General features: G+C 37.7%; 3 protein-coding genes across 3 annotated transcripts; all 3 read left to right on the forward strand.

The window, feature by feature from the left end:
• The first annotated feature begins 538 nt into the window (after window positions 1-538).
• On the forward strand, window positions 539-8,905 carry ddx42 (DEAD (Asp-Glu-Ala-Asp) box helicase 42). Its single transcript, XM_058770102.1, has 18 exons — window positions 539-677; window positions 1,074-1,298; window positions 1,651-1,813; window positions 1,906-1,967; window positions 2,132-2,168; window positions 2,737-2,889; window positions 3,663-3,767; window positions 3,852-3,971; window positions 4,059-4,235; window positions 4,420-4,548; window positions 4,653-4,752; window positions 5,208-5,255; window positions 5,367-5,464; window positions 5,552-5,828; window positions 5,937-6,163; window positions 6,275-6,385; window positions 6,589-6,699; window positions 7,299-8,905. Exons 2-18 carry the CDS (start codon window positions 1,084-1,086, stop codon window positions 7,866-7,868), a joined length of 2,703 nt encoding a protein of 900 aa, XP_058626085.1. The 5' UTR covers window positions 539-677; window positions 1,074-1,083; the 3' UTR covers window positions 7,869-8,905.
• Window positions 8,906-9,046: 141 nt separating this feature from the next.
• On the forward strand, window positions 9,047-10,980 carry LOC131536911 (zona pellucida sperm-binding protein 3-like). The gene is made up of 8 exons (XM_058770103.1): window positions 9,047-9,641; window positions 9,706-9,827; window positions 9,900-10,003; window positions 10,069-10,246; window positions 10,319-10,436; window positions 10,505-10,590; window positions 10,671-10,759; window positions 10,838-10,980. Exons 1-8 carry the CDS (start codon window positions 9,084-9,086, stop codon window positions 10,903-10,905), a joined length of 1,323 nt encoding a protein of 440 aa, XP_058626086.1. The 5' UTR covers window positions 9,047-9,083; the 3' UTR covers window positions 10,906-10,980.
• A 12,833-nt stretch (window positions 10,981-23,813) lies between these two features.
• Window positions 23,814-25,810, forward strand: LOC131538159 (zona pellucida sperm-binding protein 3-like). The gene is made up of 8 exons (XM_058772037.1): window positions 23,814-24,435; window positions 24,515-24,636; window positions 24,725-24,828; window positions 24,899-25,076; window positions 25,157-25,274; window positions 25,344-25,429; window positions 25,498-25,586; window positions 25,686-25,810. The coding sequence occupies exons 1-8, from the start codon at window positions 23,857-23,859 to the stop codon at window positions 25,751-25,753; spliced, it is 1,344 nt and encodes a 447-aa protein (XP_058628020.1). The 5' UTR covers window positions 23,814-23,856; the 3' UTR covers window positions 25,754-25,810.
• The last annotated feature ends 1,501 nt before the right edge of the window (window positions 25,811-27,311 follow it).

Genomic DNA, 27,311 nt, shown 5'->3' on the forward strand with positions numbered 1-27,311 from the left:
GACTTTGACGACGCGGCGTCCTCGTGTTCCTATTGGACCAAAGGTTGGATGCGTGTCTCCTGATTGGCCAAAACTCGCGAGCGAATAAAATAGTCTGCGTTCTATGTTGCCATATCTTCTTAGTCGCATATAAACATGAGCTGTTGCAGGTTGCAGTCATAATGTCAAATATCCCACCCACTGCCATGTTCACAATAAAGAGGGATTTATTGTTATATTTGCTGATATTTGTCATTATTATTATTGAATGTGTTTGCTATATTTGCTTTTCTTGCAACCGTGCTGTTAAGCTTTTTAATCAGTGGCTTTTGTATGTTTTCTATGCAGATCAACGAAAGTTACTGACTTTTGAGAAATGTTTTTATTATTTCTAAGTATAATAAGGAAGGGATTCGTTCAAAACTAAAGCAAAACAGGACAGTCTTTGTTCCATACATTATTATTATTTTTTTATTTTTTGTCTTACTGAAAAAGATTGGGATCTGGCAACATTACATTACGTTCTCCACCAAACGCGTCGCACAAATTTTACCAAACACAAAACGAGTCCATTGTAAATGACGTAAAACCCAATCTCCGAGAAGTGTGCAAGATAGCCTGAAGTGGTAAATACGTTGTGGATAAATAAGCTATCCACCCACTTTAGAAGATCGTTCGTTTCACGTTATCAGAAACAGGTAAATAAACATTGTAAATAAATCCAGGTTTTACTCTTCGACGCATGCAATGTGACAGTAATCGAAGCATAATCCGTATAGGTTACACATAACACTAGCTCAAGGCCTCTCCACCGCCATCAGCGTAGCATTACGAGACAGCGTCTCCTTCTTTCTGTTTGGCCCCGAAATATTGAGATATTAGAATTTTTTTTAAAAAGCGAACCATGAAAATGAATTAGCAATGGCAAAAAACAGCAAAGCTGCTGAGAAATATCTATAAGCAGTGCGCGAGCAATGAGACTTTGTAATTGTTTTGCTTCTGTAGCCTGATGGGGATATACACATTATACAGTCTGGATTTAATTAGCATTTAAATAGTTGTTTTAACCCCTAATCTGATGCTTTGTTTTGCAGCCCAACAGCAATGAACTGGAACAAGGGAGGCCCGAGTGGCAAGCGAGGCTTTGGATTCGGGGGGTTCTCTCTTGCGACTGGGAAGAAAGAGGAACCTCGTCTTCCCCAGAAGGCCCACTCTGCATTTGGTGCTTCAGGACCATCCGGTGGATATGGCAAGAATCAGCAGCTTTCGTCTTTTTACAAAATAGGAACAAAACGAGCCAATTTCGACGAGGAGAATGCGTAAGTACTTAAAATGTGACTGCTTCTACAATGAAAACATTGCTAATGGGACAGTTCACGCCAAAATGAAAACCGTAAAATCAGTTCAATCTAAAAAGAAGTTCAATCTCGTTATTTACTCGCCCTCATGTTGTTCCTAACCTATCTGACTTACTGTTTTATGTGGAACACAAAAGTGTATGTTTCAGTCACTTTCATTCACTTTTATTGCTTTTGTTCAAACAATGAAAGTAAAAGGTGCCTAAGAAGACTGTCATTATAACTAATATCTGTTTTTAAGGTTGAGTAAATGAGTTTTAGGTGAACGAAAGAGGCTTTTACAGTTATTGCTTGAAATGTATTTTTTCCATAGTTATTTTGAGGATGATGAAGAGGAGTCTAGCAGTACAGATCTGCCGTATATACCCGCCGAGAACTCTCCCACTAGAAAGCAGTTCCAGTCTGGAGGAGGAGGAGGCGGCGGCGGCTCTGACAGTGAGGATGACCCTCTTGATGCTTTTATGGCTGAGGTGGAGGTGAGAGCTGAGCTCCTGAACTGATCTCTTTGAGAAGAGGCAGTGGACATTGCTGCTGTTTTGCTTTAATTCTTGTTTTTGACTTCTTTCAGGACCAAGCAGCAAAAGACATGAAGAAACTTGAAGAAAAGGAAAAAGAGAAAAAGTTAGCCAAGTAAGATTCTGATATTATCACAGAATTTTTTAAGACCGTTCATCCAAATAATATTTATAGCAGAGAGAATGGGAATGGAAGGGGGTTTATGTGTAGAATATGGGTTTCCATGGGTGATTGAGCGAGTCGCAGGGAAGTTTTTTTTCTCCGCTTGTTTCTTCCAGGGGTATACGGGATGACATTGAAGAGGAGGATGACCAAGTGAGTGACCCTCTTGAAGTTACTACCGCCACCGTATCTTTGCCACAGAAATGACTGTGCCCCACTCCTATTTCTATTTTTCTTTCTTATATTCTCTATATCAGTTTACAGACTGAGCCATTCAAATGTTCTTTTGGTGATGGAGCAGGTGTTGTTTTTAAGGTTTTATATGCAATCCTCATACTTGTTTTCTTAACCAGTTCATTGGTTCTCAGTTATTATCTATTGTCTTTAAATGCTTACAGGAAGAGTGATTCTTTTGTGACTGAAACATGAGATTAGAGTCAGTGCTATTTGTTAAAATAGCAGTGATCAATTAAAATGAATTTTAATGTCATTGACAGCACCTCAGTGCTCAGTAAATTGTTGGTTTCAGAAGTTACTATTTAATAATTAGTTATTCTAAATCATTTCTTTAACATCATTTTTTTTTAACATGCCATGTTTTATTAGACGAGTTCATTTCGATGCAGTCTAAGGCAACATTTAGATGACTTTTTTTGATATTCAGCAGTAAAGACCTGCTGCTGTTTGTCTTGATCTAAATCATTTTTTGCATTCTTTGCAGGAAGCATATTTTCGTTACATGGCGGAAAACCCAACAGCTGGGCTGACCCAAGAGGAAGATGAGGAAGAAGTGGACTATGACAGCGATGGAAACCCCATTGCTCCTACTACCAAAAAGATTATCATGCCACTGCCCCCAATAGACCACTCAGAGGTACTGTTACTGCGTTTCCCAACAGTGATTGTTGCATTAATGTCCTTAAATAGACTGCTGCAGGGATGGCTTATTTTTTTAGGCCAGCTCAGACTTTTTTATAAAAAAAAGCTAATAGTTTTTGGGATTATTGCAGAAAACAAGCTCTGTGACCATTAAAAATATGATCCTTACACCTTGGTGCATTAAGATAATCGTCACAAATGAACACAACTTTTATCAATTTTGAAGCTTAAATACAGTTGCCAGAAGACAAACAACCCTTTAATCAAAAGTTAGAAAGTTTGAGTTAAGAGTTTGCAATAATGTGACTACAAAACAGTAAGGCTATTAAAAGCGCACTTGAGTTTTCCTGTAAAAAAGTTTTCCTGTGATGCTTTAAAATGTTCCCAACAGCTTCTGTAGTCCTATTTAGCCACTTTTGAGCAACCACCTCTTTCAAGACATTGAAAAAGCTTAAAATTCAACAGTGGTGTATTGCTTTCGTATTTTATGTTTTAGAATGAAATGTGAAAATATCTTGAACTTGTATTAACAGCAAACCTTATTTCAGACATTTGATCCATTTAAACAAACATGTCAGTTTCCCAACTTCTGCTAACTTGTTTTCATGTTTTAGGACTCATTCCTGCAGCTCTATTGATGAGCAAGTATGTTGTAGATTATTAGATTGCTCATATCAAGAAGACCCTTGTATATACATTAAAACAAAAGTATATGTAATCAAAGTGCAAATCTCGAATAGTATGTTTTTATGTCTCTTCTGTCTATAGATTGACTATCCTCCCTTTGAGAAGAACTTCTATATTGAGCATGAGGAACTCAGCAGTCTGACTGAGGCCGGAGTGGTGGAACTGAGAAAGAAACTCAATCTGAAGGTCAGTGGCAGCACATGCAAGCACATACACAAATTATCGTTCTCTTTCTTTCAACCCACATTAAGCCATATTCAAAATGAACAGGTTTCAGGTGCAGCCCCTCCTAAACCAGCCACCAGTTTTGCCCACTTTGGATTTGATGAGCAGCTCATGCACCAGATCCGTAAATCAGAGTACACTCAACCCACACCCATCCAGTGCCAGGTGAGCTGCCAAACCCTTCCACAAATGAACCTTTGTTTGTTTAGGTATTGGTTTATTTTTCTACAGTAATGTGTGTTGTTTCACTAGGGTGTTCCGATAGCTTTGGGTGGCAGAGACATGATTGGCATTGCAAAAACTGGCAGTGGAAAGACCGCAGCTTTCATTTGGCCAATACTGGTGCACATCATGGACCAGAAGGAGCTGGAGCAGGGAGAGGGACCCATTGCTGTGATCGTCTGCCCCACCAGAGAGCTCTGTCAACAGGTCAGAGAGGACAACAAAAATACTCTTTTATACTAGGGAAAGGTGTAAAAGATGGAAGGAGATGAAAAATAATTGCTGGGAAAAAAGGATTAATTGTTTTTCTTATGTAGTCTTGGTCATGAAGCAAGTTTTGTAGTGTGTTTTGGCTTTTAATCACTTTAAAATATCTATCTGTGTGGTTCAGATCCATTCTGAATGCAAGCGCTTCGGGAAGGTATATGGCCTCCGCTCAGTGGCAGTATATGGAGGAGGCAGCATGTGGGAACAAGCCAAAGCTCTACAGGAAGGAGCCGAAATTGTTGTCTGCACCCCAGTAAGAACATCCTATCTTTTGATACACAACCCAGTTTGACCCATGTTTCTGTTTACGTGTGAGGGTGTTCCTTGGTTGTTCTGTTAAAGGCTCTTCTCACTTAGGGTCGCCTGATTGATCATGTGAAGAAGAAGGCTACATCTCTGCAGCGAGTGACCTACCTGGTGTTTGATGAAGCCGATCGCATGTTCGATATGGGCTTTGGTACGTTTAAAATAGCACTTTTTTGTTTTATCCCATTAATTTGTGTCCTATTATTGTCCTATTGAAAGCTCTATCTGTGCAATTCCAAACTGATATTTCATCACTAAAGTAATAAATTAAAGAATTAGTTCAGTAGTCTTACTCAGCCTCATATTGTATTAAACCCGCAAGACTTTCATTTATCCTAAAAACAGAAATGATATCTGAGAGATTTCTATTTCTCCTTTGAAAGTTCATTCCACCAATACTTCGATGTTTAAAAAAGGCCATAAAGACATGGTAAAACTAATCCATATCAGTATTGTTTTTTTTTTGTTAAAGCCTAAATTAAATCTGTTTGGAACAATGAGGGTGGGTAAATACAGAATTTGACAGAATTTATTTTCTTTTAGGTAAACTATTCCTTTAAAGAACATAAGTGCACATTTCATTTAACCTTGGTCTCTATTATACAGAATACCAAGTGAGATCCATTGCCAGCCATGTCAGACCTGATCGACAGAGTAAGTATCTCTCAAATTTATATTAATGTGCTGCTTCTACATTCCAGCATTTACCCAATCCAGTGCGTTTATTGTACTTAAAAGCTCTTCATGACCTCTGATCTCTCGCAGCTCTGTTATTCAGTGCAACATTTCGGAAGAAAATTGAAAAGCTGGCTCGAGATATTTTGGTCGACCCCATTCGTGTTGTGCAGGGAGACATAGGAGAGGTGCATACTTAATTTCTTATGCGAGTGTTTGAAAATGCACATTGTATTTGAAAATGTCCATTTAAACCTCTTTTCTCATCCTCCCAGGCTAATGAGGATGTCACTCAGATAGTGGAGGTGCTGCCGACTGGGCTGGAAAAGTGGGGTTGGCTGACACGCAGGCTGGTTGAGTTCACCTCAGCTGGCTCTGTGCTGATCTTCGTCACTAAAAAGGCTAACTGCGAGGAACTGGCTACAAATCTCAATCAGGAAGGTTACAGCCTAGGGCTGCTGCATGGAGACATGGATCAGAGCGAGAGGAACAAAGTCATCGCTGACTTTAAGAAGAAGAATCTGCCTGTATTAGTAGCTACTGATGTTGCTGGTTAGTAGGGCTTATTCTCTCTATCTAGCTCTATCTTTTCAGAATAAATGAACTATTTCCGTTTGTCACCTTTTTTGTATTAATTAAAATTTCTCTTGCACTTCTCAGCTCGTGGGTTGGATATTCCATCTATCCGTACAGTTGTGAACTACGATGTAGCACGAGACATTGACACACATACACATCGAATTGGTAGAACAGGTCGTGCAGGAGAGAAAGGTTTAGCTTACACTCTGCTCACCACTAAAGACACTTCATTTGCTGGTGACCTGGTTCGAAATTTAGAGGGAGCCAATCAGAGTGTTTCAAAGGAGCTGATGGACCTGGCAATGCAGGTAAAACAATGACCTGAATACAATTCCAATACCTTTCATAGTACAACATGTTTCACAGACTTGCTCCACAACTTTTCATTACTGTTTTTTTTTTTGTTTGTTTTTTCCTAGAATCCCTGGTTCAGAAAGTCCCGCTTTAAGGGAGGGAAAGGGAAGAAGCTAAATATTGGAGGTGGAGGCCTGGGTTACAGAGAGAGACCAGGCCTTGGATCTGAATCCACTGTTAGTTTGGCTTTACTTTTGCTTGCTTGCTTTATGTATTTATTTATTTTTAACAATTTATTATATAAAAAAAAAATTCTGTTCTGCCCCTCCCCCCTTTTATTTTGTCGCCAATTATTTTTTGTAATTACAGACAGAAATCACAGCTAATTCATTGCTAATGCTTTTATTATATTCATTACATCTTAAATTGATTCAAACAGGAGCGCAGTAGTAGTGGTGGTGGTGGTTCTGCTCTTGGCAACTATGAAGCCTACAAACCCTCCACTGGGGCCATGGGAGACCGTATGTCTGCCCTGAAGCAAGCATTTCAGGTACATTTTAATTTTTTTTTATTTTGTCTTGATCACGTCTTTCACGTGTTTCTTTTGCCTCCCACTCTTAATGGGGTGGTTGATCAGCTTTTTTCGAAGGCTTGATTGTGTTTTTGTGGTGCAGTGTAACACGTGTTCATGTTTAGTTTTTAAAAAAAGCACATTATTTTCATATATTTTACCTTTATTCTACACCGGTGTTTCCGTTCTCATCAAAACGTTCTGTTGAGTTCTTGGTTCTATGAATCCCCTCCCTCAGAAATACATAATCGGGCTCAGATTAGTTAGCTTTGCACTTTGTCCGGAAATGTCACGCCCCCTTACCATTATGGGTAGATGCATGTTCCCGGGGGCAGGTTTACGCAAACATGGGGGTTAGTGATGTCTCAAACCTGGGAAGAAGCTTATTGTAGTCCCTAGCAGTCTTTTTTGTAGTCCTTAAACAGTGATTTCTTTGCATTGAACAGCAACATTAAACACTAACTTAAGTTAAAAAAGTGAAATCATACTCAACCACCCCTTTAAGTTCCTCAGTAAAGATGTCTAGTCTTATGTACCAATTTATGGATTTTGTTTGACTGCTCTTGCTTTCCCCTCAGGCTCAGTATAAAAACCACTTTGTGGCAGCATCTGGTGTTCCTCCCAAACTCACCACAAAGTCCAGCAGCTCCTCTGGGTGGACCAGTGCAGGAAGTCTAAGTTCTTTGCCTTCAGGAGCACCAGAGGGGCCTGACAGAACCCAACTGTCCTACTCGCCACCGTCCTCTTCCTCGTTTTCCCCCATGCCGCCACCTCCTGCCCTCAGCTCGGGCACCAAAATGAGCGGCTTCAGCAGTGCAGGCTCCCTGAGCTCAGTTTCAGACTCTTATTCTAGCTCTTCGTCAAAAGAGGGGTCCCGTAGCGATAGGAATGCTGACGACAGGGGTCATCGTGGAGATAGTCATTATCGTCACAGTGACAGGCATAGTGGCGGAGACCGTGATCGCTATGGAGAAAGGGAACGGCATAGTGACAGAGATCGTCACAGCGATAGCCGAAACGGTGAAGGGGGCCATAGGGACAGAGAGGGGCGGTCAGAAAGAGACGGGGGTGAGAGGTCAGGGACTCATAAAGACAGCTTTGCAGTTCCTGATCCCCCCAAACGTAAGAAAAGCAGATGGGACAATTAAAGTGTACAGGAAAGAATCAGTCAACTGTTCTTAGATCAGAATACACAGCTGACCCAGTCTCCCTAGCAGTGTCTTTACCTGTCTGCTTGTCTTTTTGTCTGTATGTAAGATGAAGCTGTTTTAAGGGTGCCTAGGAGACTCCCACCCCATCACCCTTGTCATTTACCAGAAATAAATGCATCCATTACAGGCTCTTTCAGCCAGTTAGAACTGTGAATTGGCAAGATGAATAAAATGCACCATGAGCCTAAGTAGATGTGACTGTTCAGTGGCACGAAAGTTGTTTCTTTCTGAAGAAGCGAATTGAATGAGAAATGTTGGCTGTGTAACAGAAAAAATAACAGCAAAAAAAATTATTTCAAAACCTCTTTGTTAATAGTTGACAACTTGTTTTATTACTGTGTGCTGCTTCACAAACTATTTGTCAACTATATATTTTGTTTAAGACTTTAAAATTTTCCAGTGTGTTTTAATATGTGCTGTCATGTTTCAAACACCACCATTTGTAAGTCCTTAATGTCCATTAATGGGTTTCTTTTGCTCATACTTGTTAATATTTGGAATTCAAAAGCTTATTAGTCGTCTGTTCAGGTTGTATTTCTGTGCTGCCCAGCATGTAGTATAGTTCAATTTGAAGGAATGAAGTCTACTGTAAATCCACACACACTGATCAACCTAGTCATAAAACAATTGGAAGGGGGAGAAAACATATCAGTGAATCTACAATAAAATCTATGTATGATACTATGATCTTGCATTCCCTTGCTCCATTTCCATCTCTTGTGAAGACAGATGTGCTGATGTGAGGTACATTGTGTCACAATCTAAACCTGACTGTAGAAACATGATAATCTTTATTATTTTGGATACTCTAGTGTACAAGTCTGTCTGTGGTCATGTTTCTGAATTAATAAAAAGAGGACACAAAAAGGCTTAGAGGTTGGTTATGTTTCAGAGAATTGATGTCATTTTGATATTTAAAATAAGCAATCATTTGGTATATCTTCTAATACAACATGTCCTTATATGGGGCGTAGTTTATTCTGAGTAATGAGAAATGAATGATTTTCACCTGTGACATATTGATTGAGTAAATTAGCTGGTCCAGAGAAAAATGATGCTTGTCACGAGAGAGGAGGAGCCATCCTGATTTTCAGCTGTATAAATTTGCATGGTGGAACGCTAATGCATCATTGAACTGAAAGCTTAGCAACAATGGGGTTTTGGCAAGTTGGGTTTGGATTGGTGTGTCTTCTGGTGCTGGGATTTTCTGAAGCACAATCGAGACCCAGAGGAAGAAGCATCTTTAGGCCTACTGCACAAGTTCAGCAGACAGACTCCAGGAAGCCTCCAGTTCCCCAGAAATATGGCTCTGGCAACCCTGCATCTGCACAAGGATTTCCCACTCAGTTTCTTGTCCAAACGCCAGCTAGGAGTGACTCTGGAAAGCCTTCTCAAGATCTCTTTGGTGTTCAGTCAAAAGTGCTGCTGGGTCCAGTGGCAAAACTGACATGGCGCTTTCCAAGCCTACCAGAAGAACCACAGAAGCCAGATATTCCTTTTGAGTTGCGTCGTCCTGTCCCTGCCAACAGTGTAGCAGCTCAGTGTGGAGAAAATTCAATACATGTGGAAGTTATGGAAGACTTCTTTGGGACTGGAAAGCCACTGAGGTCATCTGCTCTTACACTGGGAGGCTGTACTGCAACTGAAGACCCTTCTGCTCAAGTGTTTATCTTTGAGTCTGAACTGCATGGATGTGGCAGTGTAGTAACGGTGAGGTGTTTCAATCTTCCATTCTGAATGGTTTCTGTGACTAATATGGTTCTACTCCCTTCAGGTGACTGAAGATGAGCTTGTCTATACCTTCAAACTTCTCTACACCCCACAAGAGGTTTCATATGGTGTTCCTATTGTTAGGAGCAGAAGTGCAGTGGTTGGTATCGAGTGTCACTATTCAAGGTGAGTGCAAAATTCATGGTTGCTGGATGTACTAAAGCCACTGTTAGGTGACGGTATTTAATTCTCTTGCAGAAAGCATAATGTGAGCAGCGATTCCTTGGTGCCTGCTTGGATCCCATATGCCGCTACTAAAATTGCAGAGGAGGTCTTTGTCTTCTCCCTCCAACTCATGACTGGTTGGTATAACAAATGCTTTAACACTTCAGTCCTTGTGAACCTGTGCTAAAGGTTATCTTTGCAGATGACTGGAGATTCGAGAGACCTTCTAAGCAATACTTCCTGGGTGATATCATAAATCTTGAAGCATCTGTGCATTCGTACAGCCATGTTCCCATCCGTGTGTTTGTGGACAGCTGCATAGCTACAACCGTCCCTGATGTCACATCTGTCCCTAGATACTCCTTTATTGAGAACAATGGGTAAGTGGTGCACCTCGTGTGTCCCATGCTCTAGATGTATTGCAAGATGTCTGACTGGGTTCATTTTCCCAGGTGCCTGGTTGATGCCAAGCTCACAGGCTCCAGGTCTCACTTTATGCCCCGAACCCAAGGTGATAAGTTGCAGTTTCAGTTGGAGGCTTTCAGGTTCCTGCCACCAAACAGTGGACCGGTATGTGACCTGTTGCACAACACTTCATATGATGTGCTACCATGGTTTACAAACAATGGTCTTTGCAGGTTTACATCACATGCATGGTGAAGGTGGCTGTAGCAACTCCTACTCCAAGTCCTGAACAGAAAGCTTGTTCGTTCTCTGCCAATGGGTATGTTCCCCTCCCCACCCCCAAAATAAGTGTACAGGTGACCTGAGGAATTGCATTAACTTAAGGGTTTGTCTTGACAGTTGGGTGTCTGCAGATGATTCTGACCAGGTGTGTGGCTGTTGTGACAACACCTGTAGTATCAGAAGAGGAAGTGATCAGCTTCTCAAAGGTGTTTTTTTTAATTTTTTTAATATAAATGTTGGGGGGGGGGTTCACTGCTCTCTCACACAGCTTGTTTGTTCTTCAGATCTGCGGTGGGATAGAACATCTGTCGGGCCCATCAATGTTAAAGAATATGGCTACGTCCAAAAATAATTGAAAGTGCCATGTGACTTCTGTTGACTTAATAAAAAAAAAGGTATTAATTGGTTGTGAACTCCTTACTCACTTTTGAAAATCTATAACTGCTTTTATTCTATTCTAGAAGCCAAACTCACTGTAACAAAACTAGTTCTTTAACTTAGTAATTCTGGTGACAAATGTATGAAGCTTTTGACTTGTACACTGACTAAATGGTGCCAGAAGCCTTACTTCAGTGTAAACACTGGTTAGGGTAGGGCTGTTTACACTTAATATGGCTGCCATTGAAACATCCTTATGTTGCGTACTGGATAAGGCCTCATCTGGAATGCACTGAAAATAACTAGTGAACATTGAGCACTGCATCTGTGTATGGTGGCAACTAGTATTCTAACTCATGTCTTAAGTGCTACACAAACATGTAGCACCTAGGAAGTCTCATGCACTACCTCTTATGTCTTGCCTTACTGGTTGCCACTAAATTCAAGGCCCTGATACTGGGAGACAAGTCACTAGATACTTTTGCAAGGCTACCATGCAAAATCAAGCTGACAAGCCCTAACTGGATTTGCTGAACTTTATTTAACCTTTGAGTGTTAAATACTGGCTCTGTCAGGCTGTTTAAAGTTATATACTAGGTTAACTCCACTCTAAGAGTCAAGAGTTGTCTTCCAGGTTTTGAAAGCTCCTCAGTTGAATCCCTTTTGTTGCACTTTTGTCTTATGCAGGGTTGTTTTGCTCCAATTCATGTAATGGGGGGCCAGCTCGCAAGGTAAACCTCACTCCTCTGATCTTGAGGTGCTCTAGTAATCTTATATTAGAGGCTGTAATCTTTAGCATCCTCTGTTAGTGTGCCGTACCTCTCACTTTGAGAAGATCAAATAGAACCAATGGGGTTGCATATATGTAACTTTAATGCAAGGATAGCCATTTAATCAAATTGCAAAAATGTTGCAGAGGTTGTTTCGTGCTTTCTGCAGTCCCTTGTTCCCTTCAAAGCAGCTGATTCAAATTCCTTATACAAAAACCTTTCTTGCTATGTTATTCTCTCCAGAAACAAAAGTAGGCTTTTTTTTTTTTTTCCCAAAACCAAATAAAACTTCCAGTAACACTTTGAAACATTTTACACTTTGGTGTAACATTTTAAAATGTAATTAAGAATTAATAGAAAACAATGGGCTACTTGTGTATAAAAGGTTTTCAAACTGTTCCTGGAGTCTCCCCAGCAACATATTTCCTTTAGACACTCCCAGCTTTTTGTCATTGGGTATGATCAGGGTATGACAAAGTACCGCAGGAGTGATTTAAAATCATCTGGATCCATCTGCTCTCGCGGTACTTTGTCATACACTGATCATTCTGTGCAGCGCCGATTCAAGTCGAACACACCTGTGGAGTACTCCACTAATCAACTGATACGTTTAATTCAGCTGGGTTATCTCAAAATGAGGGAGACTCCAAAAATAAATCCTCTATAAAAAGACAAAAAAAAAAAAAACATTCAGCATGTTGATTTAAAAAAAATAAATAAATGGCAATGGGGTTGAGTCAAGCAGTATTTGGAAAGTTATTTGTGTTATTACATGCATTGTGAAGGCGACTGCAACATCCACCCCAACAAGTCTAATGGGTGTGTTAACTGACCCTCGAGATGTAAGGGTAAATGAGGTTGTGCAAGTAATTAACATTTATCCAGCAGGTGGGTTTCTGCGGATGAATCTGACCAGGTGTGTGGCTGCTGTGACACAACCTGTAGCATCAGGACTGGAAGTGATCAGCTTCTTACAGGTATAAACTAACTCTGCAACTTTTTGGTTATTGTCATGTAGAAGGCCTTCTCACAATTAGTTTGTTCCTCAGATCTATGGTGGGAGAGTCTCTCTGTTTGGCCTATCAGTGTTAAGGAATATGGTTATGGCCAAATTTAACTGAATAGCTGTGTGGTGATGTCAAAAAAATAAAGTTTTAAAAACCATCATCTGGCTATTTGTTTTTATTTAAAACCACCCGTTTGCTCTCTAGATTTGAGTAATTATTTTTGGTTCTGAAAAATTTTGTAAGTGGCATGTTTCTTCTGAACCCATATTAACAGCCATTCACATTGCACACACTAACAGTGGTGTAGAACAGTGAACTGTTTTAGCATTGAGAGTTTTGTGTTTGTGTGCGCAGTGCATTTTTGCACAAAATGGGCTGAAAGTGCATTGTGGCCTGTAGCACGAAGCCAGTTAAAATTTTTACCCGGGAAAGTTCACATTTAGTTTAAGCAAACTATGAGTTTTTGGGCTCAAGAAGGTGGGTTGGTTTTGAGTGGGTTTCGTCACCATGGTAACTTACCTTACACAACTTCCCTGCTCCGGAGCAGGCTTTAATCTGGGTTAGAGATCGCAAACCAAAATGGACCAATCAGCTGATAGCAAAGTGACCTATATCTCATGCAATGAAGCCACTCCCCTGTATCTCTCGCTCCAAATTAAAGCAGTTTACAGTCAAAGAATTTTAGAGACAAAATTGCCTGACTTTTGCAGCTACTTATTTATATTTATATATAATTTATTATATATATTATATAATTCATATAATTTATTCATATAATTATTATATGAAGTGGAAATTAATTTCAGGTTTTGTATTTAAATTAAATGAAATCTATATATTTACACACACATATAGATAAGCTTTAATATATCCAACTTTTAAAATGACTAGGCTAACATTTTCCTTTTGAGCTCTGTGCGAAACTATAAATAAATAAATTTAGTTGATTCCTTTGCATATAGCCATATATTTTCTTTGTGCTGCCAAACTTTTGCAGAAGTGTTTATTCCTACCTTGTAAATGCATTTAAATTTATTACATTTTTAATAACGACATCTCTTAATCTTCAGCAGAAAAGTGAATTGCTCTGACTCTCGCAAGAAGTGAATCCAAATGATGCTTTGCTGATTCTCTCCACGTTCTGTGTGATTGGCTGTTTGCTGCATGTGTCACACTTTCAGGTGCAAGCTCTCCAGAGTTAATCACAAACTCTGAGTTGACAGAGAACATTTATATCGAGGTTTGTAAGCCCGGTGAACCTTGGGCCTGTACCATGATGGCAGATGAACAAATTCAGAGTTATAGGATAAGTTTTGACTTGACAAATGCAAACCACTCCAATCTGGCTTTGTTGGTACCATGAAGCTGATCATCAACTTTCTCTGTCAACTCAGGCTTGATCCTGAGTTAATGGAGCACGTGCACATGAATGTGTGACATCAGCGGCGAACAGCCAATCACAACACAGATCAAGTGTGATTCACTTCTCGCGAGAGAGTCAGCGAGATACAAAACTCTTTTGTTAAAGGTTAAGAGATTAAAGAATATGAGGAATTTAAACGCATTTCCACTGAATTACTTGTCCATGAAAGAGGACAAATAAAGGAAATTATCTTGCTCTATCAGTGCAGTCACAAGTGAAACTTGTAAAGTTAGTTTATATAGTTGATAATATATAACGATAGAGACTCAAACATGTAAGGTCACATGTAGCCATTTTTAAAGTGTTATCTATTGATTCTACCACTTATTTATATTACATATGATCTGTATATTAATATTCATTTAAAATAAATGCTTTATAATAATTGTTAAACTAAAAGTGATTGTGTAATGGAGTAATAATAATATAAATCATATTAAAATTATATAAATCATATGTAAATCATATGTAAATTGTATCATATAAAGCCAGACAATTTTGTTGTTGTTGTTGTTTTTTAAGGTACTTCATAGTGACCTTTAATTTGTAGGAAGAGAAACTGGGGGAGTGACTTTTGTTTGTGTCAGACGTGTGTCACTTTGCTCACATCCGATTGGTCCAATTTCAGTTTGCGATCTCTAACTCAGAACATAACCTGCCCCGGAGCAGGTTAGCTGTGCAGTGTAAGTTACTATGGTAATGAACGCAGCTAAAAGCCAAGCCACTTTCATGGTACCTAAAACCCAGGATTGGTGCAAACTAAACTGAAATTTACCTGGCTAGCCAGCTAATCCGGCTTCATGGTACAGGCCCCTGATCTAAACCAGGTTGGCTTTATTGGGTTTTGTCAACAAAACTTCCTCTGCAACTCTGAGTTTGTTCATCTTGCTTCATGCTACAGGCCACAGAAGCTCATTTATCAACATTTCTTTGCAATCTAGTCTTGAGTAACAATATATAGTGAAAATTGCTCTGTATTAGAATGTCAGATATCAGCTTGTAGCAAGTTCCACATGCAATGACACACTGCATTGTTACTTCTATCAGTAACTAAATCCTGATGATGCATTTGCATTTTGTAGGTTGAGTGTAGGTTAGTTAATGCTTGATTTGTAAATATGGTCATTGTTTTATGGAATTTAATTCATGACAATCTGTATATTATATAACTGCAATGTGCCAGCGACTTACAATTTCTGATATATGTGTGTATAGCACCAACACTGAGCATTTGTATAGCGGTGGTGTGTGTGTGTATACTTATATAATCATTGCATCTAGTGATCTTTTTCTTGTTCTCAATACTGACATGAATGATTCATTAAAATTAGAAACATACTGTAAAATTTTATTGAAGCAATCACTTGGTTTGTAGCTTTTATTTATATACTGGGAAATATACAATCATGGCCAAAAATATCTGCACCCTTGGTAAATATGATCAAAAAAGGCTGTGAAAATTAATCTGCATTGTTAATCCTTTTGATCTTTTATTAAAAAAATTCACAAAAATCTAACCTTTAATAAGATAATAAGAATTTAAAATGGGGGAAATATCATTATGAAAGAAATGTTTTTCTCTAATACACATTGGCCACAATTAACAGCACCCTTTTATTCAATACTTTTTGAAACCTCCATTTGCCAGTTTAACAGCTACACTGTAAAAAATTGCTGTAATTTTTACAGTAAATATTTACAATAGACTACTGTATTTTGAAATTTACAGCATTACTGTATTTTGCTATGAATTGTGGGAACATATAAATAATTACTGTAAATTTTACAGTAGTATCTACCATAATATACTGTGCATGTTTTTAAAGGAAGAATGTTTGTGCATTTTCCTATAGATTCTGGGAACATGATTATGCAGTAAATGCTACAGGATATCATATCTGATTTATTAAAAAAAAAAAGTTTTGAAATCCAGTTTTGGAACTCAGTCAACTGTAATAAATACAGCCTTTTTAACGAAATATTTACACCATGTTGACTCTGACATATGATTATATAATGTACACATCTATTAGTTTAAAACTGTTTGCTTTAAAAAACACACATGATTAATATCACTCGTAAGGGTGCATGTAGTCATATTAGTAGTTTAGTTGTTCATTACAAAGTACATTGGACATTGCTGTGCACATGCTTATTATTGCAGTTGAACATGTTTATCTGTCAATTCTGTAATAATGAGAGCAGCACAATCCCACATTTTGTGCAGCATGTGAAATTGCATAGAAATGTGCCTAATTCACAATTTAGATGTGGTGTGCCTGACTGCCCACATGTTTTCACAAAGTTTTCTTCATTGAAGTCCCACATATACAGACATCACAAAGAACATCACACATCTGCTAAAGAGTTTCAGGCACAGATGTGTGATAAAACATTTAAATGCCATATGGACTTTTGTGAAGTTTAATGTGGGACCCTAACACAGTTTTTGTCTCATTTGAAGATATTCTAACATAAATAAAGGTCACTTCAGCTTTAGAAAAGCATATTATGTAATTACAATTATTATACAATTAATTGGTAACACTTTACAATAAGGTTCATTAGTTAACATTAGTTTACATGAACTAAGAATGAACAATACTTCTACAGCATTTGTTAATCTTAGTTAATGTTAATTTCAGCATTTACTAATGCATCATTAAAATCACAAGTTGTGTTTTTTAACACTGGTAAATGCACTGTGAACTAACATGAACAAACAATGAACAACTGTATTTTTGTTAACCAGCATTAACAAAGATTAATAGTTAAATTTAATAAATGCATTGTTCATTGATGTTAATTAATACATTCATGTTAACAAATTATACCTTATTGTAAAGTGTTACCAATTCATTATACAAATAGATGTATTTGGCACACAAAATGAGATGACAGACAGAGACACTCTCTCACCATTTAATTAGCTACATGGAAAAGTAACTGAATGACACATCTTTCACATTCTGCCAAACATCTCCTTTTGTAAGTCATATAGACAAAATAAAGGTAAGCTATAAGATGCTTTGGATAAACATGTCTTAAAATACCTTATAGGGTTATGATAACCAAAACAGTCCTGAGCTAGATCAAGCTTTGATCTCTGTAAACCAAACTATCACTTTAATGAAATAATTTTTTCCCACTAATAAAAATTTTATCATTAGCTAGTTCCACACTGGAGAGCTGCTTTATTTCAGAAAATAAAGTTGTAATTCTAACTGAAAGCGACACTGACTGTGGTTTTTCATGTTTAATACCGTAAAGCTGCTTGAATTAAGGCTATCTATTGCATAAAGTACTATATAAATAAACATGATGTGACCGGACTTTACTGGAGTAACGTTACGTTACTGAAAAGCAGAGCTCATGCTAACATCCACATCGTTGTAATTAGATGGATTTTTAACTGCTGCTTTCACACTGCTGCCAGTTTTTGTTGTTTATTTCGTTACTGAGAGGAAAGCGCGCAATATATATTTACATATTCATCCAAACGCCGCTCACGTTCTGGTGCATTTTCTCTGAAGCGCTTCTTCTTCTTCTTCTTCTTCTTCTTCTTCTTCTTGGCTTTTGCAACTTGTTATTGCATATCGCCACCTACTGTACAGGAGTGTGTAGAAGGACTTGACAGATACTTCACTTATTTAACTTAGGGAGAAAAAAAAAAAGTAAATTCAATATAACTCAAATAAAATAAACTCAAATTATTAACTTTTCCGTACCTAAATTCTTTTGATTAATCCAGTATTTTCAAGAAACATAAACAAAGCTTTGAGTCTATTTCTTTCCATCCCTTGTTCTCTAAGAACATCTTCAATTTTATTTTCTTCTTCCATTTCCTGCCATTTCTGCCTAAATTCATATTTATTGCATCTAAACAAGACATGTTCTACATCTTCCTTGGTTTGACATCTTGTACATAATCCATTACTCTTCCCTATGATCTGTAATGTATCATTCAATCCAGTATGACCTAATCTCAGCCTTGAGTATACCACTTCTTCTCGCCTGTTTTTCATATGTATCCTATTTCCTCCTACTTTTGATTGATTATTATGATAATGTTTAGCTTTAATTTCAGACTCCCATTCTTTTTGCCATATTTGCATTATTTCACATTTGATCTTAGCTTTAATCTCTCCTTTTCCCATTGAAGTATTAATTTCTACTTGCTCTTTTTCCAATGCTTCTTTTGCTATCTTATCAGCCTTTTCATTACCTTTGATGCCAATATGTGCTGGAACCCAACAAAACTGAACTTATATTCCTAAATTTCTAATATTTAAAAGCAAATGTCTAGTTTCAATGATTAAATCTTCTCTACCTGAAATATTACTTTCTAAACTTTGTAAGGCTGCCATTGAATCTGTACATATGACTGCTCTGAAGCGCTATGTCTGTCTTCTTCTCTTGAATTGCATCCAGGAGATCTGAATTACAGTCTTGCGCTACAGCGCCACACTGGTCAAACAGCAGTATTGCAGGCTCTTACATTAGGTCATATGAGATCAAACGATTACTCGACAACAAAAATGTTTGTCGACAATTTTTTATTGTCGACGTTGTCGATAATGTCGACTAATCGTTGCAGCCCTATGCAGAACCATATATTTATATATATATATATACATACAGGTACACTGTATATACGAGTGGTGTGAAAAAGTGTTTGTTCCCTTCCTGATTTTTTTTATTTTTTTGCATGTTTGTCACACTTTAATGTTTCAGATCATCAAACTAATTTAAATAGTAATCAAAGATAACACAAGTAAACACAACATGCAGTTTTTAAATTAAGTTTTTTTATAATGAAGGGAAAACAAAATCCAAACCCACATGGCCCTGTGTGGGACTCCAGCAAAAATCAGGAAGGGGCAAAGACTTTTTCACACCACTGTTTTATATATATATGTATGTATGTGTAATTATTAGAAAAGAATTATGAAAATAACAGGAAAAAAGGGCATATATAACAGAAATAAAAAGTAAATATAATGTAAATAAAATAAATAATAATTATAATTTTATTAAAAATATATTTCTCACCTTTGTGGAGCATGTTGCAGCCATCAAAATCAAAATTTATTTTCAAAATACAATTAACTTCAGTAAACTTCAGTAAAAATGGTCAGTAAAACCATTGGAAATATTTTCTTCAGCCCGAACTCTTCAATAAATGAAATGTTAAGGAAAATGTGATTTTCAAAATAACACTTCAATTTATTTTATTCTTTGAGTATATGCTGTTTTTTAAAAAAATAATTGATGTGTGTTGTGTGTTTTTTTTTTTTCCCACAGAGGAATTGTGGGCATTAACCCGGAAACTGGATCAAAAGTTGCTGGAAAGAGAGACAAGAAAATGAAAGGAATGAACCCACATGTATGCACACTGCTACGGAAGTTAATGGACTTTGAATGGCTTGCCATTTAAAAAAAAAAAAAAGTGTTCCAATGAAATTGAAGTGAGAGACTCTGAACTGATTGTCAAGTGCATCGTTGATGTTCAAGTTAATGTACACAATGTTAATGTGTCTTGCCCCTTCATGGACTTGGCAATTTAAAGGTAGGCACAGTTCAGACCCTTTCTTTTGTATTTATTTAAACTTTGAGTTTATGAATGAAGGTCAGTCACACTGTTGAAATGTTTTTTTTTTGGTTTGTTTTTTTTCCCCAAGGCTAAAGCCTTTGGTCTAATGTGCAATCTCCATTTTTGTTTCTCCAAATATGTTTTGGAAAATGGTGCATATGTTAAATGAACATTATTGTACAATAAATTGTTACATTTATGAAAACCTGTTATTTTGAAAGGTTTATTCTTCACATTACACATTAAATTGACAGACTACTGAAAATTACAGGGAAAAGTAGGTTTACATTATCACAGCAGTGAAAAATCTCAACTATTAATTTAGTGAACTGAATTTCACAACAAATGCATGTATAGCAGTACAAGTTAACAGTTGCTCTAGTAATTCCAGTCACATTTGTAAACATTGCTACTGTAATTTTACAGGAATTGCTGTAAAAAAAAACCCCATAAATTTACAGCACATATACAGCAGTGCTGTATTTTTTACTGTATTTTGTAATTATTGATTTACAGTACTCTTGTAAATTTTACAGTCTTACTGGCAACCAAAATTGCCAGTAAGTTACTGTAAATTTTACAGTAAATTTTTTACAGTGTATAGATTTTCTCCTATAATGCCTGATGAGGTCAGGGGTGCAACTGCACATTTGCAGAGGGGTATGCAAGATCAGTGTTGGTGCCCCCCTGTATTCTAGTAGCCCCTAAAACAAACTCCCACAGAAAAGTTTAAATATAGGTCTATTATTCAATTGCCTCAAAGGTATTCATATTTTTGCACATTTTTATATAATATGAGAACACTGTAAGTAAAATTTACCTTAAAGAATGTCTGCACCTTTTTTTTTTCATTTTTACTTAGAGATAATTCATGGAAAAGTGGCCATGCTAAATTGAAGATTTCTGCCAATATTTCACCTGGCAGAAAAACAAATAGGCCTACTATTAAAATGAATGTCATGATTTCCACTATGACCATTAGATGTCAGCAGAAGATCATTTATTGTCTCATTTACCATTTCCACTTTGTAATATGGTTCTTTTCACATGTTTTGCTAATGGATTTATATTTAGACATAAGAATCACAATTATAGCATTTAAAAATGTTATTTTTGTCAAAATTCAGCATTGTTTTGTATTGAAGTATGAAGTAGCAAGAGTTTTCAACTCATCGGATCTACTTCAATCACAGATGGCCTATTTTGAATTCAAAACGGCAATTTTTAGTGATAGGTGGCTAGTTTGTATTGTTTACGATCTTCTCAGTTTCTCTCAAATGTAAATCAAATGCACATTCACAAACGTGGGTATTTTATATTTATTTTTTTTGAGGAATTGAGATACTCAAAAATGAACTGATATTTGCCGCCTTAGGCAGTGGATGTTTTCATAGGGGTGGCCAGTCTGTGGTGGCACAGAAATCTACAGGCCTATTTGACTACACTAGACTGTTTTAGTGCCTAAAACACAACTGAATACAATTAATTTGTACGTAATTGTAATTGAGAATTTGTGAAGTTGTGAATTAGATCAGGTAATTGAGTTAATATGACCATTTTTGTATGATTTTTTGTATTACCTCCAGGTATTTATTTTAATAAAAGGGCTCACTACAGATTTATTGTTCAGTCAGCTTGGTTCTGGGTCTCAACACCCCAAAAGCTTGTCCTCCATCATGGATATTCATGGATGAGACATGCAGATAGTTCAAAGTTTAGTCAACCTTCACTGAATTTTATATAATCAATGAACTCTGGAACCCCCCCATCTGCAATAATGTGAAAAAGGGCACATAAATGTCAGAAAGTAAAATGTTTATTTTATGCATTTAAATATTATTTCATTCAAAATGTTTCATTACATTATTTTTAACAACTAAGCTTTTGATTATTTATGACGTTTTATTAAATAAGATTTTCACATAATGATTTTGGCAATATAGCGCCCCCCTATTATGAGGCGCCCCGTTTTTGCACCACTGGATGAGGTTAGAAAACACCTGACAAGAGATCAGAGACCATTCTATGGAGTCAATTTAATGCCGCATATATATGCAAAAGAAAATAAAGTTTTGCAAAAGAAAATAAGTTTTGCAAAGAAAAATAAAGAATTGCAAAAGAAAATGAAGAATTGCAAAAAGAAAATAAGTTTTGCAAATAAAAATAAAGAATTGCAAAATAGATAAATAAAACAGAGCAAAAGCAATGATTTTGCAATACATATTTTCCATGGCCATATCTACTAATTTATTTGCAATGCAGCTTTTATTTTGCGTTTCAGTCAAGTTTGAGCTTGCCATACCGTTTTCCCTTTGTGCTTCACGTTTCTGCGCGTCTCACTTTGTGGCGCTGTTTTGATGTGGGGTGGAGTCAGGGGACGGGGGCGTGTCCAACAGGCCTGGGCATGCCTCCCTGGAAGTGACGTCATCGGCCCGAGACGCAGATCACAGCTGATCCAGGCACCGTCATTGAGCAGAGGCATGGGGTGGATCGTTTCCTTTTATTCACTTGCTTTAAAACATGCATGCTTTCGTTTTATTCACAAATATATATGTGTATTAGCAGCGTTTGCTCAAGTTAAAGAAGTTGTTAATATGAACATCTGCTGTTTATTTCTCTCAATGTGTGCACACTTTTATAGCATTAAAATGTGTATTGTTTCATCTGGTTAACTAAATGTGCATTAATAGTGCTTGTTTAAAATCTCTTAATCTCTTAATCTGTGCACAGCGCTCTTTGTTTACATTAGTTCAGAGTTACTGCTAGTTTTAATGTAAAAGAATGCAATTAACTTCACAAACTATACATCATTAAAAAGGTCTAAGACTCAAGCTTCATATCCATCTCGACTTCGTTTTTCATTTACGTAACTCCTGGCATAAATTAAGAAATGACTGGCACTGGAAGTTTAAAAAATAAAATGAAGCTTGAGTCTTTTTGGTTTAAATTTCTCGTGGCCACAAGATATTAATGGGTAAACAAACCAGCGTGACCATACTTCATTTTCTTTTGCAATTCTTTATTTTTATTTGCAAAACTTATTTTCTTTTTGCAATACTTCATTTTCTTTTGCAATTCTTTATTTTTCTTTGCAAAACTTATTTTCTTTTGCAAAACTTTATTTTCTTTTGCATATATATGCGGCATTAAATTGACTCCATACCATTCCTTCATCCAGAATCACTCCAGACCCTTTAGATTCACAGCTCCATGTTGGTGCTTCTTCTCTTCAGTTCACCCACTCATTATCTACAGGGTTCAGGTCAGAGGACTGGAATGGCCAGCAAAACTTGGTTTTGTGCTCAGTGGTATTTGATAGAATCCATGATGCCATGTGTCTAAACAAGATGTCCAGGACCTCCAGCAGAAATATAGGCCCACAACATCAAAAATACAGCAGTATATTTCATTGTACACATGGGGTACTTTTTATCCCTGTGTTCACCAAACCCATCTTCAGTGTTTGCTCATTTTTTAGTTTCACCTGACCATAGAAGCCAGTCCTATTTGAAGTTTCAGTCATGTCTGATAACTGAATATGCTGGAGTTTGTTTTTGGATGAGCGAGGAGAATTTTTCTTGAAACCCTCCCAAACAACATGTGGTGATGTAGGTACTGTTTGACAATTTTTTAAAAAGGTTTTCTGACCCCGAGACTCAACTATTTTCTGCAATTCTCCAGCTGTGGTCCTTGGAGAGTCTTTAGCCACTCAAACTCTCCTTCTCACCGTGCATTAGGACGATATAGACACACGTCCTCTTCCAGGCAGTTTCATAACATTTTATGTTGATTGGAAATTCTTAATTATTGCCCTGATGGTGGAAATGGGAATTTTCACTGCTCTAGCTCTTTTCTTAAAGCCACATCACTAATTTGTGAAGCTCAATTATCTTTTGCTGCTCATCAGAAATATATTCTTTGGTTTTTCCAAATGTCATTTAACAACACAAAACTCTCACATTTTCCTTTAATTAATGATGACTTGATGATTTTCACCTGTGACATGTTGCGTTAGTCAGTTAACAAGTCCAGGGAATGATTATGCTTAATGCTAAAGAGGTGGAGTCAGGCTTATACTATACATAAAGGAAAAAGTCAAGGATCAGCATTAGGCTTCTGAAGGTTTCTGACAATGGGGTTGAGGAAAGTTTGTCTTGGATTGGTGTTTATGGTTGTATTTGGTTTGTCTGAAGGACAACAGCGAGGAAAGTCAAAACAAAATCAGAACCCAGCTGCGCCTAAGCCTAGGCCATTAGCTCAAGTTCCTCAACCGACTGAAACCAGGATTCCTCAGGTTCCACATAGATATGACCCTAGCATCCCTGTATTTGCACCACAAAGTTTTCCCGTCCAGACACCAACTGGGAGTGACTTTGGAAGGCATTCTCAAGATCTTTATGGTGTTCAGTCAAAAGAACTGATACTGGGTCCAGTTGCAAAACTGACATGGCGCTTTCCAAGCCTACCAGAAGAACCACAGAAGCCAGATATTCCTTTTGAATTGCGCCATCCTGTACCTGCCAACAGTGTAGCAGCTCAGTGTGGAGAGAATTCAATACATGTGGAAGTTATGGAAGACTTCTTTGGGACTGGACGACCCCTAATGCCCTCCGCTTTTACACTGGGAGGCTGTACTGCAACTGGAGAGGATCCTTCTGCTCAAGTGCTCATCTTTGAGTCTGAACTGCATGGATGTGGTAGCACATCATTGGTAAGGTTTGACTGCAGTAAAATGATGGGTGTTCTAAAGTCACTACAAATAATGGTTCTCTTCTAACCCTTCTGTTTAGGTAACTGAGGATGAACTTGTCTATATTTTCTCCGTTATTTACACCCCGCAAGAGGCTTCATATGGTGGTCCTATTGTCAGGAGCAGAGGTGTGGTGGTTGGTATTGAGTGCCATTATCCAAGGTAAGGACTAAATTTGTTCAGGATTACTGGATGTGCTAATCGCATGCACTATCTTAAAATAAAGTGACTGCCTCCAACTCTTCTATAGAATGCATAATGTGAGCAGCGACGCCTTAATGCCCACTTGGACCCCTTATGTCTCTCCTGTAGTTTTGGAGGAACTTTTGGTCTTCTCCCTCAGGCTCATGACTGGTTGGTATAACGTATAGTGTCTGTAACATGCCAGTGCTCGTGAACCTGGGCTAAAGTTCGTTCTTTGCAGATGACTGGAGATTTGAGCGATCTTCCTACCAGTACTACTTGGGAGATTTCATTAATATTGAGGCTTCAGTGAGGTTGTACAACCATGTTCCTCTTCGTGTGTTTGTGGACAACTGTGTGGCTACTTCAGTCCCTTATACAAATGCTATCCCCAGATACTCCTTTATTGAGAATAATGGGTAAGACGAGGTCCTTCATGCACGACTCACTCGTGGCGTCATAAGGTCTGATGGTTTTAATTCCCTCCCACACATTCTAGGTGCCTAGTTGATGCCAAGCTCACAGGCTCCAGCTCACGATTCATGCCCCGGACACAAATTGACAAGCTGCAGTTTCAGCTGGAGGCATTCAGATTCCAGCAAGAGATTAGTGGATTTGTATGTATGTGGTTTAGCAGTTTGGGTGCATGTTTGCATTGACTATACAAGTAAAATTTCTCTTTGTAGGTCTACATCACTTGTGTTCTCAAGGTGGCTGCAGCATCCACCTCTACTAATGTTGAGCAGAAAGCTTGCTCTTTCTCCACTAATCGGTATGTTGCCACTGAATTGAAGTACCTGAATAGCTGTGTGGGAATCTAATGCTTTGTTTATCTGACAGGTGGGTGTCTGCTGATGAGGATGATCAGGTGTGCAGCTGCTGTGACGCAAACTGTGGCATTGGGAGTGGAAGTGATAAGCTCCGTAAAGGTATATGGTTTTTTTTTTTTTTTTTAAATGTACAAAGGGAAATGTGTATTTTGTATGGTCATACTTTGTGGTGGGGGTCCCCCCATTTTTCTTCTGCAGATCTGTGGTGGGACAGAGCCCATGCTGGACCCATCAGAGTCAAGGACTATGGTCTTGGTCCAATGTAACTCCACTGCACAATGGCAAAATAAAGTGCTTAATCATACTGTTTGAGTTACTGGTTTATCTACAACTTTAGTTTGTTTGTGGTTAAATTTAGGAGGCATGTGACGTGAGCAGTCTTGATGCTCTGAGCAAAACATTTCACCTCCATACTAGTGCAGTGCAGGAGTCTCAAACCCTGCTCCTGGAGAGCTACTGTCCTCAGGGCCGGATTATCCATAGACGGGATTGGGCGAGTGCCCTGGGGCACCAGCCAATAGGGGGGCACCAAGTGATTACAATAATGACAAATCAAGTCAAGTCACCTTTATTTATATAGCGCTTTTACAATACAGATTGTCAAAGCACTTAACAGTATCAAATTGGAGGATAGAGTGTCAGTAATGTATAATGATAAGATTAAACACTCAATTTTCAGTTAAAGGCATTTCATTATTGAATTCAGAGATGTCATTGTCTAGCTCAGTTTAGTTTAAATAGTATCTGTGCGATCAAATCGGCGATAATCGCTAGAAATTAAGTGTCCCCAACTGAGCAAGCCAGCATAAGACAAGACCTTTAAAATATTTTTCATGTTTTGTATATATTATTTTGCTGGAAGAGATACAGATGGGTAGAAAATGAACAGTTAATGATACAATATACGGAGAGAATATCAAATATATGCACGCATATAAATAATTGCGATTAGGTCAGGTCACAGTGTGCCCCCTCCCCCCAGTCAGAGTCAAGCATATTTATTCTCAAATGGATAGGCAGCATCAATTTGGCGGTTGTGCGAAACGTAAATAAAAAAAAAAAATTTAAAAAAAGAGAAAATATCACGACACATTGCCAGGGCTATACAGTGCGACTGAAAAGTAGCTACTGTGTGCGACGATCAAAAAATATTTAGGAGCACCTGTGCGACTAACCCGATCAGCATAGACTATTTGTGTTTGCGCTGAGAGGAGCTTCAAAGATTTCTACTTGCGTGTTTGTGCAGCGGTGAGTAATGTATCGCAGACATGATTCCTTGAATGCAATGTTAATCAGAATCCACTCACTGCTCAAAATACTTTTGTTCATTGCTGAGTTATGCAAGCTCACAAATCCTCTCATTATAACAAACAAAGTGTAGACGGTGTAAATAAGAGATTCGTTGTGCAGTGTAGAGGGCTTCATTGATTATAATGGAGTTTCGTGAGATTGCGATGAACTGAAGTGAGTAACAGCTTTTAAAGATTATTAAAGGAGTTTGTAAATGTGATATTAAATTAATACAACAGCTCAATAAACAATAAGTTATGTAAAGTGATGTACATTGTATGACTTTTAACAATATTGCCCGATTTTGCTCTATTTGGTCAAGGAACATAGTTTCTAACAGTCACAGCTGAGCCACTGCTCATCATTCAAACACAGCTGGTGTTTCATTTATGAATGAACCTGCGTTTTTAAATGAGTCTAGTGAGTCAGTGATTCAATTACCCACTCATAAAGACAGTCACTTGCTTCGTTCCTGAATGAATCACCTGTTCAAACGAATCAGTTGAATGAATGATTCAGTGAAAAAATCAGTGA

Source organism: Onychostoma macrolepis, chromosome 03, assembly GCF_012432095.1.
Source record: "Onychostoma macrolepis isolate SWU-2019 chromosome 03, ASM1243209v1, whole genome shotgun sequence".
Classification (NCBI taxonomy): domain Eukaryota; kingdom Metazoa; phylum Chordata; class Actinopteri; order Cypriniformes; family Cyprinidae; genus Onychostoma; species Onychostoma macrolepis.